Source organism: Uranotaenia lowii, chromosome 3 (assembly GCF_029784155.1).
Source record: "Uranotaenia lowii strain MFRU-FL chromosome 3, ASM2978415v1, whole genome shotgun sequence".
Taxonomy (NCBI): Eukaryota; Metazoa; Arthropoda; class Insecta; order Diptera; family Culicidae; genus Uranotaenia; species Uranotaenia lowii.
Genome location: NC_073693.1, coordinates 141,899,555 through 141,916,662, shown reverse-complemented (window position 1 = coordinate 141,916,662; position 17,108 = coordinate 141,899,555). Strand labels below are relative to the sequence as shown.

General features: G+C 35.7%; 1 protein-coding gene across 1 annotated transcript in view; it reads right to left on the bottom strand.

Annotated features, from left to right (window-relative positions):
• Positions 1-3,819: 3,819 nt before the first annotated feature.
• Positions 3,820-17,108, bottom strand: part of LOC129752681 (uncharacterized) — a 34,168-nt gene continuing 20,879 nt past the window's right edge. The window contains exons 2-3 of the mRNA XM_055748449.1: positions 4,123-4,243; positions 3,820-3,959 (exon numbers count right to left, since the gene is read on the bottom strand). Of these exons, the coding sequence (XP_055604424.1) occupies positions 3,820-3,959; positions 4,123-4,243 (261 nt within the window). The remainder of the gene's footprint in view (positions 3,960-4,122; positions 4,244-17,108) is intronic.

The following is a 17,108-nucleotide window of genomic DNA, read 5'->3' as shown; positions in this document are numbered from 1 at the left end:
CAATATTTTTAAACGACAAGGTGTGGAATGTATTTGAAATTAAATTCAGAATAGGGGACTCTAATTCAAAGTGATTATATTTGCTTTATTCGGTCTACATTTGATTAAAAGCTCTCAATATTTCAATATATTATCAGCATAAAAAGATTATTATGTCCAATTTTTTAAATGAATAAAACTCAGCGACCTCATGGGTTTAAATAATTTTAATGAAAAAAAACTTGTTCGTACATTTACAATGTAACAATTTTTTTAACTTAAACTTATTTCTAGTAAACGTATAAGGCATCTTACATCACAACACATTTGAGTCTATTATAATAGCGATCCTTGCTTTTCTTTTTCCAAAAACCATCTGATCTGGAAGTAAAGAACTTTTTCGCAAACAACATTTCTCCAAAAGTAGGTCAGCGACAATCTTCTTATTAGTTCTTCAGATGCACTAACTTGGGGACTCATTTTTGGGATGTCCGAATTCGAGAGCGCGGACTTTCTTTCAATTTCTTTCTCGAAATTTTCGAAATTCAGCTACCTTTCCGAAACAATATTGAACTCCCATCGCGATGCATCGGCTTCATCATCGGACGGTAGCCGGATCACTTCCATTTACGTTCCTTCGTTAATTCCTGAAAGGATTTACAAAAAAATCGTAAATGGGAGAGAGTATCCAACACAAAAACTAACCTTCACATTAGTTTGTTTTGATAACTTCGAATATTTTCTTCACTCAAGACTACCGGCAAAATTTCCTAAAAATGGAGATGTGTTTAAAGAAACATCACCAACGGTTTTGCTTACGTTTGAATTGAACATTAATCGCGCTTACCTGCACAACAAATCCTCCAGAGCTTTGCAATTCTTTTCCAACTTTTCCAGATGATTCAACTATTGAACGTCAAAAAAATCAACAAGTGCTGCTTTGCTAGAATATCACATTAGAGCAAGTTCACTGGTGTTGGGAAAAAGTGGTAGAAATTTTGACACTTACGACACATTTTGAAAATTTCGCCATGTAAAAACATTTTCAATATCTGTGGCCTTCAAGTTATTTTACAACACGTGTTGTATTGTCGCATGCTGTGATGCAAAAAAAGTAATATTTCTATCACATACGGCTGAAATAGAAACAGTGTTGTAAAAAAATATAACGTTCCAAGATCTTGAAAACATTTTTTCATGGTAAAATTTTCAAAATGTCAAAATTTCCACCACTTTTTCCCAACACCAGTGAACTTGCTCTTAGCAGATTGTGATATTACACTACACGACATATTCGCATTGCGTACATAGTTCAGATGGGATAATAAGCATAGACCAATAATATTAGTATCAGTCTGTGATATAACGGCGATCATCTTCAATAATACATCCGATGCCTTACATCTGCATAAATTACATCATCCAGCCTTACATTTTTTGCTGTGTACTTTTCGTCGGATTGTGTTGAAAATTTGCACATGAATGTTTTGATAGACGAACAATTGATTTCAGGTGTCAAATTTTGTATAAGGGGTCAGCCAACGGGGTCGTCCATATGAACTGTTCGCTGTTTTTCCTGTATTTACGTTATTATACATCGTATTCAGATGAAAATTGGTACACGATAGTTTTGAGTGACGTGCAATCGATTTGAGGTATCAAATTCAGTCTAAAGGGCCGGCAGAAGGGGTCGTCTATATTAAATCTTCAGTATCTTAGTGATATTGACGTTTTTATACATCGGATTGGGGTGAAAATTTGCACATAGGAGTTGTTAGGGACAAACAACTGATTTCACTTATCCAAACTAATATCAGAGGTCGGCCAAAGGGGTCGTCCATATTAACTCTTCACTGTTTATGCGATATTGTCGTTATTATACATCGGATTCAGACGAAAATTGGTACACGAGAGTTTTGAGAGATGAGCAATGGATTTCAGGTATTAAATTCAGTGTAAGGGGCCGGCAAAGGGGGTCGTCCATATAAACCTTTCAATATTTTTGCAATATCGTCGTTATTTTACATCGGATTGGGATGAAAATTTGCACACGGTAGTTTTCAGGAACGAGCAACCGATTTCAGATGTCAAATGCTTTGCCAGGGGTCGACGAAAGGGGTCGTCCAAATAAATTAATTTTTCACTGTTTTTAGCAATATTGACGTTATTATACAATGGATTGCTTTGAAAATTTGCACACGGGAGTTTTGAGGGAAGGGCAATCGATTTCAGTCATCAAAGATTGTAGAAGAGCCCCCGAAAGGGGTTTAGCATTTTAGCAATAATTGCGTTGTTATGCAATGATCAAGTCGAAATTTATACTCGTGGTTTTTTGGCACGGTCAAAGGATTTCTGATTTCAATTTTAGTAGCAGACGACAGGCAAAGTGATCGACCAATATTTTTGCAATTATTACTTAACAATGAATTCAGTAGTGCATCTGGAAAATGCTTGGCAATTGGCTTTCATACAAACTGTTCATGACATATTCCAAGTTGAAAGCGAAACGGAGTTCGTATGGGATCAGCTAGTATTTCATAAAATTCAAATGGGAATATTTTATTTAATGACTGCTCAGCAGGTTATCATACTGTTGAATATCCTTATGGGCATTAGACCGCTGCAAAAAATGACTTTTTGCTCCCATATGTTTTTTCGATGCCTTTTGGGTCACCAGCATCATTGTAAAATTTGAGATGATTTAGTTGATTCCTGAGTTAGCGCAACGCTTTTCAATTTTGTATGGAAATTTGTATGGAAGAAGAAATTTCTGGCACACTAAATCATCCAGAAAATTCAAATAAGCTTGAAATGAAGTCGGTCTTTCATTTTTGGTTTCGGCTATTCTTAAGCTTCATTTTTTGCTAACATGATAAGCAGCTAAGAATTTCATGAAAAAAGTTATAACCATTTCAAAATAAAAAAATCTGAATCCATTTAAAAGTATTTAAAAATTGCGGATTTTGCTTGCTAGAGCTGTTAATGATAGACAGACAAACAGACGGGACACTCGGTTTTCGTTTTTTGCAAATCTGTTTCGAAGCTAGCAAAGATATTATATTCTATCAAGATACCCGGCTAAATAGATTTTCGAATAAGTAGTCTGGGACATCGACACGTTTGTGTACGGTGCTGCCACTCAACGAAAAAGTCTTCAAGCTTTAAACTTGCATACAAGTTTTAAAACCAGCAAGTTTTGCATGCGACCAACGAAACAACGTAAACATTTAAAATAAAATGTTACTTTACGAAACAAGTTTTTTTTGTTAGGAAACTTTGGCGATTTTTTTTTCTTTTTGCCTGGTTCGTTGGATGGAATGGATTTCTTTCGACTGTTCTTTCAAACAAGGTATCGGTGAACACTGATTTCGTGAATAGGGCCAATTCTGGAGAAAATTGCAATCGTTATTTCCTCCGGTAAGTAAAAAATAAAATTTGGTACCGAATCTGCTTGTGTGATTTTCTGTTGTCAAAACAAAAACAAATAAAATTGCAGATTTTGCTGAAGGATGTAATTGAATTGCAGCTGTTCGTCCGATGGAGTTGCAAATCAATATTTCAAGAATGAAAAGGAACTCCACAAATCTGAATCACCATGAAGTCCACTCATCCATGAAAAATAATAATGCCACAATAAGATATCTTTTCCAGCTATATTTAAAAAATTAAGCCACAGCTTTTTAAGGCAACCTCATTTTATTAAAAAAAAAAAAAAAAAGAAATATATTAGCAGCAGCTTCAGGCTCCAACATTCTTAGCAGTTGTACACTTATTGGCTCCAGCCAGACGTAGCGAGCGCAGCAGACCACTAACTCATGGAGAGAATGGCGCAGATATAGCTTAATTCTGTTGACGGGACTGTTGCCTCAGATGATCCTCCTGAGCCTGGGGCTTCTGAGTGCTTCTATCATCTCCGTTTGCCTTTCTTGGAACAGTGACGGCACTACAACTGATGGCAACAGCTCGGGCTTTACGGCTCCCTTTTCAGCACCAGGACATAGCGAACGCGGAATGTTTCCCAATAGTTTCCTAATAATATCACAGTCGGAAAATTTTTCTTATCCTGAAATTCAAATGAAACCATCTATCAGAAAAAGAATTTTGCGATAGCAAATAATCTCGTAAAAACTTTATTTGTTTTACCTGAACAGATTGGGGGCTTCATGGTTACAAGACTGGAACCCTTTGTCCGGGCGAAACCCATCGATGCATCGTCGTCCATTTTCTGCACCATAGGCACTTCCGCCAATGGTTCCGGTAGATTCTGCAAGAACAGATTATTTTAAAGTTAGTTATTTATACAAATCTGATTAACTACTCACAAAATTCCTCCGGAGAAGTACAAATGTAAAGATTGAAATGAGCAAAATCTTCGCGATGTAAACAAAAACGCCGACGCATACTATTTTATATTTTATGTAGAAGCGTACTTGATGATTTTACAATTTTTAAGTTGAAGTCTTATTCGCCAACTTTACATTGGCGCTAGTGTTTTGTCCCTAAAATTTCATGGAAGCCGATAGTACCTGAAGCTAGGCAATGTCACCACAAGAGTGCACTAGAATCGCTAAGAGGCAATTCAAAGTTTTTCATCATGGTAGCTGTGTAATAATGGTAATAATATTTTCATCACCATGGTACTCATTGAATGTTTATTTCTGTTTGTTTTCATCCAGCGAATTTGATTTCCGTTACGGGAGAGATTAATTTTTAAGTTTTGAAATATACTGCAACGAACAGCTGAAATAATCGGATCAGTAGGGACATCAGTCAAAGGTACATTGGTTCGGTATGTAAAACTCCCTTACTTCGTGCAAGACCAAGCTTCTTACAGCCAGTGTATTTATATTTTAGGAGTTATTTCCCTTAGAGTAGTCCGGATGAGTTTGTCGTATCCCGTCTTGCGGCCGATGCGTTTTTTTTTTTGACACAAAACAGAGGAACTTGAGGAAGCTGGAAGAATTACTAAATCTTTCGAAATATCAATGAGCTCTTCCAATGTCAAACTGTATGACTTCATGAATCGTAAATTCAGGATTGACTAACAGAACCTGTTCCGGAGCTGTTGCGTCACTGAAGACGACAATTGGGATCCGCCGACAACGATTGCCCGGACCGAGGGTACATGCCTCCAGAGACAGCGGCGGACCCGGTCATATAAATATTTAAAAAATCCAAATACAAAATAATCTCAACGCATCTTGAAGACCGTCTAGAAATGTTTGTGGAAGTGAATTTATCTAGGATGAGCCAACATTTATTAATATATAGTAGATATTTGAAACAATCTGCAACCTCTAAAATGACTCTTGATAGATTGTTAGTAACGTTAGGCTAAAAGATTTAATTCTGTCAAAATGAGACCTTTAAATTTTCGTTAAAAAATACCAGAAAAATTTTCTTTAAAAACATTTAAAATTTCGATAAGCGATTTTATAATTCAACTGAATCCTAAGAATAAAATGGAATACATGAAAGCGGAACAGCTTTTTCTTAAATAATAGTTGTATTTCAAACACAATATTCATTCACAATTCAATCCGAAGCAGTTCCATTTGATAAATCTTCATCGGTTTCGGATGAAGGAATGTTCAATAGTCAACTCGAACCATCTTAAAACCAAATGGTGTCTATCGATGGGATTCACACACACTCAAGGACGATAAAGCTGATAATTTCAATTTTATGACTCTGCAAAATAAAATTGTGATTTGAATAATTTTAAATGCGCTACGGCAGTGATTAAAATCCATCCAGTTCAACAAACTTTTATAAGGGATGAAGCTCCGTTTTCCTTTCCTTCTCCTGTGATGCTGCCTTTCACAAAGTTTCGAATATCCTCGGTTTCAACCAGAGCACTATCTTGCGCCAGAATGCTAAGTAACGATCACACTCTTTTTGGAATACAGTTGCATAAGTTCTTGTTCCCGGATCTTCAATGAAATGGCATGTCTCGATCACACGTAAATATGATATTAGGGAAAAAAATTGATAAAATCTTAGCATAAATGAAAAATTTGTCTGTTTACACTTTTTCTTAACATCACAATATCTTAGGCTACCTCGATCCTTTTTCTTGAGACAAAACTAATTGGTAGGCAATACCGATACCAGATGGCAATGTAATCTCTTGCGAAAATTTGTATGATTTTTCTTAGGAGTGTCCTGTCTGTTTGTCTGTAATGATAGCATGAAATGTTTTTGCAAAGATTAAAGATTTAAATCAATTAATTCACTGGCAATGCAAAGTAGTTTTTTGAGATTTTTTATTTCCATCCTACGGTTACACAGCTAGCAAATAAGCAGAAAAAAACGCAAAAATTATTTTGAAATATATTTTTTTTATAACATCGAATAACTTTTCTAGGGTATAAGTTAGGTTTTTGCTTTGTTCACATGAATAATACTGCAAGAACCAAGGAATATTTTTCATCCAAATTTTTTGAAGCTCTCAGTACATCTCTGTCGATTTTTGAATGAAAATTTTTGTTTTCCCATACAAATTTCCATACAAAATTAAAACTCGTTGCGCTAATTCAGGACTGAATGGATCGCTTCCAAAAATTTTATTGCTATTTCTGTCAGCAAAAACAACCAAAAAAAGTTATGGAAGGTGTAAAATTTTAGGAATTTGAAATTTCCATACAAAGCTTACAGCGGTCTAATGGGCATACTTGTTTCTCTTCAATTAGAAATCCCTCCACAATTGTTTTGGTTCTAACGGTTTTAGGCGAGCATTGTAGTCAATTAGTTACTCATGCGGACCTCGATTCAGACCACCTTCCAGTAACTTTTTCTTTATCCCAAAGTCCCATTGAAAACCCTTTAAAATCAACATTTAACTATAGGAATTTAATTGAACGTAATTTAAATGTAAACAAACCACTGAATTCAATAGAAGATATTGATTTGGCTGTAGAAAATTTGACAACTTTAATAGTAAAAGCCGCTTCAATACCTAAAGTTAAACATAAATTTAATCAACCTTTAATCGATGATGATCTTCAGTTTTTGATACGACTGAAAAACATTCGTCGACGCCAATATCAACGTACTAGGGATCCTTATTTGAAATTTATTTATTGCGACCTTCAAAAAGAGATCAAACGTCGTTTAAATTTTATTCGTAATGAAAATTTTGCAAAAGCAGTAGAGGACATAAAACCCTACTCAAAGCCGTTTTGGAAATTAACTAAAATTCTGAAAAAGCCTCAGAAGCCAATTCCTACTTTGTAAGATGGGGATAAACTTCTTTTAACTAACGCGGAAAAAGCTCAAAAATTAGCCCAACAAATTGAGTCTGCTCATGATTTTAATTTAAACGTTGTAAGTCCAATTGACGCTCAAATTTCCCTTGAATTTGATGATATTTTTTCTAAGCGAAATGTATTTGAAAGTTCTTGTGAGACAAATATTGATGAACTTCAATTGATTTTCAAAAAAAAAAGCCCCTGAAGAAGATGGGATTTTCTATATTGTAACCATCCATTTGATGGGTTACAATAACATCTTGGTTTTTGGGCCAATTTGGATGTTATTCTGTAAATATTGTACTTCTTTTATTGTTATTAAATGTCTAAAAATAGGACAAGATGTCAGACTCTGTGATTTTATGTTTGAGTGATATCTTTTCCTGTTTTTAGCAGCATAAGGCTGGTGTCAATTCGCGTTTGTTTTGTTTAGCAATTATTAATTTATTTATTTATTTATTTATTTATTTATTTATTTATTTATTTATTTATTTATTTATTTATTTATTTATTTTGTTTTTTTTGTACATTTTCGTTAAATATTTTTTATTACATTTAATTAGTTTTTTGTTGTTGTAATTTTGCTGTACATTAAAACTTGTTAGTAAATTTGTTTGGAATGCACAAGATATATATAGATGTACCTATAACCGTTTGTAAGTCCGACACCAGCCATGTTTTGTAAATAGTTGTGAAGCGTTCGTGTGCCTGATGTTCAACGAAGGGGACAACAACACCATCCACGGGAAGTAACAAGGAAAGGGAGACATACAGAAAAAAATGATAAATAAGCGCTGCGCCCGCAGCTCGTGGCTTATTCTATCAAATGATAGTTCCGGTCCGGGTGGAGTGAGAATAGCGACAGCGACGTTTCCGACGAAATTGGGTGGCACAGACCCCCTTCCGTTAATTTGTAAAAAAAAACAACGACCAGCTAGACGACTACACGCAGTTAATTCCTAGCTGGTCGGTCGAGTGTGGCCGAGTGTAGTGATTCCCAGAACATTTGTTCTTCCCAGTGCCGATATCACCATTGCCCAGAAAAAGTCACCGGTGTTCCGCGAGTGCAAAAGGTCGTGCTGTGTTAAAGTGCCCTTTACGCTACAACCCCCTTGAGGCACGGTGGCAGTGGTGAGGCCTGGTGGAGGCACGCCTGGGAGTCCATTCGCCGACCGCTTTCGTTAGTGCCCTCTCGATTGGTGAGTCACTCGCGTGGAACTTAAAGTGCACCATTACCACTCCCCGGACCTACTAAGAAACAAGGCCTACGCCCAAAAGGCCGAGTTGTCGCCGGAATATTCTTTCCAATACCAGCTACGGCAGTCCTGTTCCCGAATCCCGTTCCGTGGTTCCCAAAAGGTGTCCCCCAACGAGTCGACCATCGCAGTAACGGCCGCAACGAGATCCAGAACAGTAAAAAAAAGCGCAAGTACAAAACCCCATATAAAAATAAATTACTTAAAATTAAATTCCGATTATAATCACTTTTTGAAAGCACAAAGTGCTAAATTATCAATCCACCCCTAATTATTGTATGGTCCCTAACATCCAAATTGTAGTGACGTTAATTGAGTGCATTCCGTAAATCAAACATTAAATTTAATCGTTTTTGTAAATATCATGTCGTATTGTTTTTGGTTAGAAGTCCGCCCATAAACCTAAATGTTTCTGTTGTTGTGATTCCTCCTCGAGAACCATCCAGTTTATTCCCCTGTTGAGCTAGCGCAGGGAAGTGGGATCTTTCGGATTCTAACAATATTCCTATTAAAAAGTTGCCAGAAAGCACTTTAAATTTTTTAGTTGAAATCTTCAATAAATGTTTTCACTTGGCTTATTTTCCCAATAAATGGAAAAATGCCAAAGTAACTCCAATTTTGAAACCTGGAAAAAGTGCTTCAGAGCCTTCAAGTTATCGACCAAATAGTTTGCTTCCATCTTTAAGTAAACTGTTTGAGAGAGTTATTTTGAATAGAACGATGATCCACAATAATCAGAATTCATTTTTCCCTGATGAACAATTTGGTTTTCGTCATGGGCATTCTACTACACATCAACTTTTGAGTGTAACTAATATGATTAACGCTAGCAAATCTGAAGGTTATTCAAATAGTGTTGCTCTTCTTGATATTGAAAAAACTTTTGACAGTGTTTGGTACAAAGGTTTAGTAGCTAAATTAGCTCGATTTGATTTTCCTGTATATCTCACCAAAATTATAAAAATTACTTGACTAGCCGAACCTTACAAGTAAGCTATCAAAATTCATGCACTGAAAGGACACCCGTTAGAGCTTGTGTCCCTCAGGGTAGTATACTTGGGCCAATTTTATACAATATTTTTACTTCTGATCTTCTTGATGTACCAGAAGGAAAAGGTAGAAGATTATTTGCTGATGATACTTTGCTTTCAGCCAAAGGTCGGAATTTACGGGTGGTACGCAGTGGATTGCAACAAAATTTAAATTCCTTTTTGAATTACTTGAAAATGTGGAAAATTTCTCCTAACGCTTCCAAAAGTCAACTTATTTTATTTCCCCATAAGCCAAGAGCTGAATTTTTAAAACCTAATGAAAATCATTCCATAACTTTTAATGGGGTTTCATTAGAATGGTCTGATCACGTGAAGTACTTGGGACTTACACTTGATCGGAATCTTACTTTTAAAAATCACATTGAAGATATTCAATCTAAATGTAATAAATACACTAAATCTCTTTATTCTCTCATCAACAGGAAATCCAAGTTGTGTCTGTCACTTCCATCTGTACCGTTGAGCCGTCAACACGTACGCCGGAGCATCGTATCGTTGCTGTGTACCTGCAGGAACATTTTACATTATTTATTTTTTCCTTACCTGTATTTCAATCAGCACTTTTCAGTGCTAAAATTATTTTCATTTTCTTTTATTCATATTTTCTCTTTTCTTTCCAGCATGGGGAAGTCATCGGCTGGCTCAAGGGCCGGTAGGAAACGAATTGCCGAGCCTAATTCAGGTCCATCGCCCAAAAAAGTTGAAATTTCCAACTCATTCGATGTCCTTCATAACATCGGTGATGAGGAAATATTCATATTTAATTCTGATAAGAGTACTAAGAAACCTTCTTCTGCTTATACTCTTAAAAACGAAAAGATTCCACCAATAACGGTCACGATTCCTGACTTCAATGCCTTTCGAAAAGAAATCGTCACTTCCGTCAAGGATGTGAAGATTTCTTTTCAGATCGGTCGAAGGGGAACTGCTCGTATATTGGCGGAATCTTTTAATGATTTTCAAAAGGTTTTAAATTATTTGAATAATAAAAAACACCAATTTTTTACGTACGACACTAGAAGTGATCGTCCATTTAAAGTTGTACTTCGTGGTCTCACTGGCGATCAGACACCGGATGAGATCACAACTGAATTAAATTCTTTGTTAGGTTTTTCTCCAATTCAAGTAATTCAAATGAGGAAAAGAACCAACACGAATAATATCAGTAGTGTTGGTTTTGCTCCTGAACTTTATTTGATCCATTTTAAAAAGGATCAGGTTAATAATTTGCAAATTCTTGAAAAGGCTCGTCTTATGTTTCATTGTCGAGTCAAATTCGAACCTTTTCGTAAATCTTCTACCAATTTTCTTCAAAATATTACGCAATGTCGTCGTTGTCAAGCTTTTTGTCATGGCACTAAAATTGTAGAATGAATGCCAGATGCATGTTTTGCGGCTCATTCGATCATGAAAAATCTAAATGCCTTTTTGGTGGTGATAAGCCAAAAACAGAATTTTTTAAGTGTGCGAATTGCGCAGGTAATCATTCCTCGAATTCTCTAGACTGTCCCGTTAGGGCAAAAATTGTTGCTTCTAGGAAAAATCCCAAAGTTTCCAGAAAAGTTTCTTCTCCTCCTTCCTCTTTTTCGTCTTCACACGTCAGACCGGCAAACAACCTGCCTGTTCGCAGTCAGCCTCGGCCTACATTGGAATCACGGCTGGGTAATACCCGAAGTGAATTTAATGTTACCTGGGCTGATTCTGCGCCACAGACTCGTTGTTTATCGTTCTCAGAGGTGGTTGAAAATGGGTTTCCCCCTTCAGGTTTAACTAATAAAAATGGGAAAAAACCAAGTCTCAACGTTCATGCGAAGGCTTGGGAAAATCCCCGAAATTCAAATACTTGTTCTTCTCCTTCATTTTCTGATCCTAACAATTTTGTTGATTTGGGTGAGATTACTGAGGAAAAATTAAAATTTTTGCATCAAAATTTAATGGAAATGATGCAACTTATGTTGAAAGCAAATTCAATGTTTGAAGCTTTCCAAACTTCTTTTAATTATGCTAACAAAATTATTATGACTTTACGATTCCCTCATGGATCCAAATAGATGTTTAAATGTCATGAATTGGAACGCTAGATCTTTGCTGGCTAACCAAGATGAATTCTTTTTATTTTTGAAAACTCAAAACATACATATTGCTGCCATCACTGAAACTTTTTTAAAGCCAGACAATAACTTGAAAAGCAATGCTTTCTTTAAAATTTTACGAAATGATCGACTTGATCGACAAGGTGGGGGTGTAGCTATTGTCATCAATAGTCGTCTCAAATTTAGACTTCTTCCTTCTTTCAATACAAAAGTCTTAGAAACAATTGGAATTGAATTAGAAACTTCTATGGGGAAAATTATAATTGTTGCCGCATACTTGCCTTTTCAATGCAGCGGTGAACAGAAAAATTTTTTGAAGGGAGATTTACAAAAACTCACCAGAAATAAATCTAAATTTTTTATTATTGGTGACTTTAATGCAAAACACCGATCTTGGAATAATATTTCATCAAATTCTAATGGGAATATTTTGTTTAATGATTGCTCTGCAGGTTATTATACTGTTGAATATCCTAATGGGCATACTTGTTTTTCTTCGATTAGAAATCCTTCCACAATTGATTTGGTTCTAACGGATTTAGGCGAGCATTGTAGTCAATTAGTTACTCATGCGGACCTCGATTCAGACCACCTTCCAGTAACTTTTTCTTTATCCCAAAGTCCCATTGAAAACCCTTTAAAATCAACTTTTAACTTTCAAAAGGCTAACTGGGAGCGATATATGAATTTTATTGAACGTAATTTAGATGTAAACGTTCCACTGAATTCAATAGAAGATATTGATTTGGCTGTAGAAAATTTGACAACTTCAATAGTCAATGCTAAAGCCGCTTCAATACCTAAAGTTAAACATAAATTTAATCAACCTTTAATTGATGATGATCTTCAGTTTTTGATACGACTGAAAAACATTCGTCGACGCCAATATCAACGTACTAGGGATCCTTATTTGAAATTAATTTATTGCGACCTTCAAAAAGAGATCAAACGTCGTTTAAATTTCATTCGTAATGAAAATTTTGCCAAAGCAGTAGAGGACATAAAACCCTACTCAAAGCCATTTTGGAAATTAACTAAAATTCTGAAAAAGCCTCAGAAGCCAATTCCTACTTTGAAAGACGGAGATAAACTTCTTTTAACGAATGCAGAAAAAGCTCAAAAATTAGCCCAACAATTTGAGTCTGCTCATGATTTTAATTTAAACGTTGTAAGTCCAATTGATGCTCAAATTTCCCTTGAATTTGATGATATTCTTTCTAAACAAAATGTATTTGAAAGTTCTTATGAAACAAATATTGATGAACTTAAATTGATTTGCAAAAAATTTAAAAATATGAAAGCCCCAGGGGAAGATGGGATTTTCTATATTCTTATTAAAAAGTTGCCTGAAAGCACTTTAAATTTTTTAGTTAAAATCTTCAATAAATGTTTTCACTTGGCTTATTTTCCAAATAAATGGAAAAATGCCAAAGTAACTCCAATTTTAAAACCTGGGAAAAGTGCTTCAGAGCCTTCAAGTTATCGACCAATTAGTTTGCTCCCTTCTTTAAGTAAACTATTTGAGAGAGTTATTTTGAATAGAATGATGATTCACATTAATCAGAATTCTATTTTCCCTGATGAACAATTTGGTTTTCGTCATGGACATTCTACTACACATCAACTTTTGAGTGTAACTAATATGATTAACGCTAGCAAATCTGAAGGTTATTCAACTGGTGTTGCTCTTCTTGATATTGAAAAAGCTTTTGACAGTGTTTGGCACAAAGGTTTAGTAGCTAAATTAGCTCGATTTGATTTTCATGTATATCTCACCAAAATTATTCAAAATTATTTGACTAGCCGAACCTTACAAGTAAGCTATCAAAATTCATGCTCTGAAAGGACACCCATTAGAGCTGGTGTCCCTCAGGGTAGTATACTTGGGCCAATCTTATACAATATTTTTACTTCTGATCTTCCTGATGTACCAGAAGGAAAAGGTAGAAGATTATTTGCTGATGATACTTTGCTTTCAGCAAAAGGTCGAAATTTACGGGTGGTACGCAGTAGATTGCAACAAAATTTAAATTCCTTTTTGAATTACTTGAAAATGTGGAAAATTTCTCCTAACGCTTCCAAAACTCAACTTATTTTATTTCCCCATAAGCCAAGAGCTCAATTTTTAAAACCTAATGAAAATCATTCCATAACTTTTAATGGGGTTTCATTAGAATGGTCTGATCACGTGAAGTACCTAGGACTTACACTTGATCGGAATCTTACTTTTAAAAATCACATTGAAGATATTCAATCTAAGTGTAATAAATATACTAAATCTCTTTATTCTCTCATCAACAGGAAATCCAGGTTGTGTCTGCGAAATAAGATGTTAATCTACAAACAGGTATTCCGACCAGCGATAATGTACGCAGTTCCGATTTGGTCTAGCTGCTGCGCGACGAGGAAGAGAGCCATCCAGAGGATTCAGAACAAGGTTCTGAAAATGATTTTGCGGCTTCCACCTTGGCACAGCACCGAAGATCTTCATCGGATTGCAGGCATGGAATCGATCGGAGAGATGGCCAACAACATCATCTCCAACTTCAGAGGCAAATCGATGCAGTCTTCCATCGCAGAGATTCGTTCTCTTTACAATTAAGTTAGTTTTTTAGGATTTAGGATTAAGTTTATACATTTTTTTTTGCTCAACAGGATATTCTCCTATAAATCAAATTATTTATTGCTTAAGCAAATTTAAATCAAATAAACAATGTTTAAAATTAACTGTATCAAAGAGTTGAACTGATCATAATTGATCTGAACACTTTAATTTAACTTTAATAATGTAACTTAAATGTAATGATTAAAAGACTAATAAAGACATATTTAAAAAAAAAAAAAAAAAAAAAGTTGTGTCTGCGAAATAAGATGTGATATATAAACAGGTGTTCCGACCACCGATAATGTATGCAGTTCCGATTTGGTCTAGCTGCTGCGCGACGAGGAAAAAAGCCACCCAGAGGATTCAGAACAAGGTTCTGAAAATGATTTTGCGACTTCCACCTTGGCACAGCACCGAAGATCTTCATCGGATTGCGGGCATTGAATCGATCGAAAAGATGGCCAACAAAATCATCTCCAACTTCAGATGTAAGTCGATGCAGTCTTCCATCGTAGAGATTCGTTCTCTTTATAATTAGTTTAATTTTAGGATAGTTTTTTGTTTTAAGAAGTAAAAGTAAAGCCACATGTTAGTAGGCCAAGCGTGATTTGATAGGAGATGAAAATTCTTCTAAATAAAATTCTTGACGCTCATTTTCACCATATTTCATTTTTTCGAACTTTCTACCCGTCCATGGAATTTTATAAACTTGAAATGTACATTACTTACACCGATAAGGCCGACTAGTACATAGTTCTAAACATGAGGAGTGAGGAGTGATAATTTGTACATAACTGAAAATAATAATTCAAACCTGTTCAGATGTGACTCGGCTGTGCAATCGGACAACACTATCTGTGAATTATTTTCTCTTTTTTTCTAGGATTCTAATCCAATCGAATGATTCATCCCTGGTCTACTTTCTGTTCATATTTTTTCAGTTGTTTGAAACGTAAAACACTGACTTACATTTATATAACGCAACTTATTTTATTTTATCTAAAAAGCGGATAAAAAAAAATCAAATAAAAGGACATCCTCCACGTATTCAACACCGTTATAGCGTTTTATGTAACGTTAATTCCATTGTCAGATTTGTTTCGATAAAAACAAAATAGATCTTTGTGAATTTTAATCTTTCGATAGCATTTTACAACAAAAGCTTAGCATATATTTTGGCAATACAGTGCTGTACTCATTGCTCAAAGTTGATTTGACACATCAGTTCACTGTACAGTTTAAGTTTAAGGTTTCAAATCCTACATGTTGTCATTGTATACTCATATTATTTTGTCTAGAATATTTTTTCAAAAATTAATTTTAGATTACTTAGTTATCCGTAAGGCTAGAGAGTTTACATATTACTTTTTCTTATCTAAGTTTGTGGCATATCGGCAAATTGAAAATCTAATTAGAGAGCAATTAAGACAGACATGAAAATTGATAGGTGGAAAGGTCAAAGCTAGAGCGCTTTGGGTAGAAGAAACGAATAGATGGTGAAACTGTGAGCTTAGGGCATTGTTTTTTATCGACAGCATGAAACTGCTTGTGTGATTCTTTACCCAGCACCTGCTGGCTGTTTGTAGTAAGTGACGAAGAAGCCACATTGCTACCCACAACCTTGTGGTTGTGGGTAGCAATGTGGCTTCTTCGTCACTTACTACAAACAGCCAGCAGGTGCTGGGTAAAGAATCACACAAGCAGTTTCATGCTGTCGATAAAAAACAATGCCCTAAGCTCACAGTTTCACCATCTATTCGTTTCTTCTACCCAAAGCGCTCTAGCTTTGACCTTTCCACCTATCAATTTTCATGTCTGTCTTAATTGCTCTCTAATTAGATTTTCAATTTGCCGATATGCCACAAACTTAGATAAGAATATATCCCAGCGGCGATCAAAATAAGATAACATATTACTTTTTGTTTAACACACTAGGCGTTTTTAAATTGATAATTGAGAAAATAATATGGTTTATATTTGTATAAACCATACCATTTGCTCAATGCTTAACTTTGAATTGTCAAGTGTGTCAAAAGGAAGTAATAACAGGATGCTGAAGTTCGTTCCACACAGATCGTTTCGTTCTACAACAATTAGACACCTTCCATATAGGTCAAGAACGAGACATCGTTTCTAAGTTATTTCCAGTATTCAAGTTAGACCGCCTCCGTAATGACTGCTGCTGGATGCCGCTTGGAGATGCATCTCGACGCGTACGTTAATGCACTGAACTGACATCCTGCTGCTGCTGCTGCTTCTATTGCTCCATCCAGTCAGCCTCAATAAATTGCCATTATTGTGCGCAGAGAGAAAAAAAAACCTAAATCACAGCCCATCATCATCTGTTTTAATACGCGTGGCCGAGTAAAATTTGATCCGCCTGCACAGGGACTTATCGGATCCTAATTCTGCTTTGGAAACTTAGAATGACAAACTCTCGTCATCTTCAATCTAGCAAAGTTCTATTCGGTCGGATGAAGCGTCTTCGAAATTTCGCGTCAACCTCGTCACGAGTGCATCGAATTGATATATTAACTTAGTGTCACCGTTTGTTCTAGTCTTTCTCCTTCCAGTAAAGTGTCGATGGAAGTGCTTTAGTCGATTATGACACGCATTCACCTTAATTTTAGCGCTATTAGATTGGAAGCGGGCAATCAAGCGGCAGCATTCGGTGATTCACCCATCGCACTCCTTCAGCACAGTTTCAATTTTAGTTGACGACGGACGCGACGCAAAACGTTTCATTCATAAGCAGAAGAGCCTTTAACTACCTGTGGGGTGGCATGGCGCGATCATACAAAGTTAGGCAGCAGCTGGATACTTAAATCCATGCTGTGAAACCCCTGCAGCAGATTGATCTTTGCCGGTTTCTG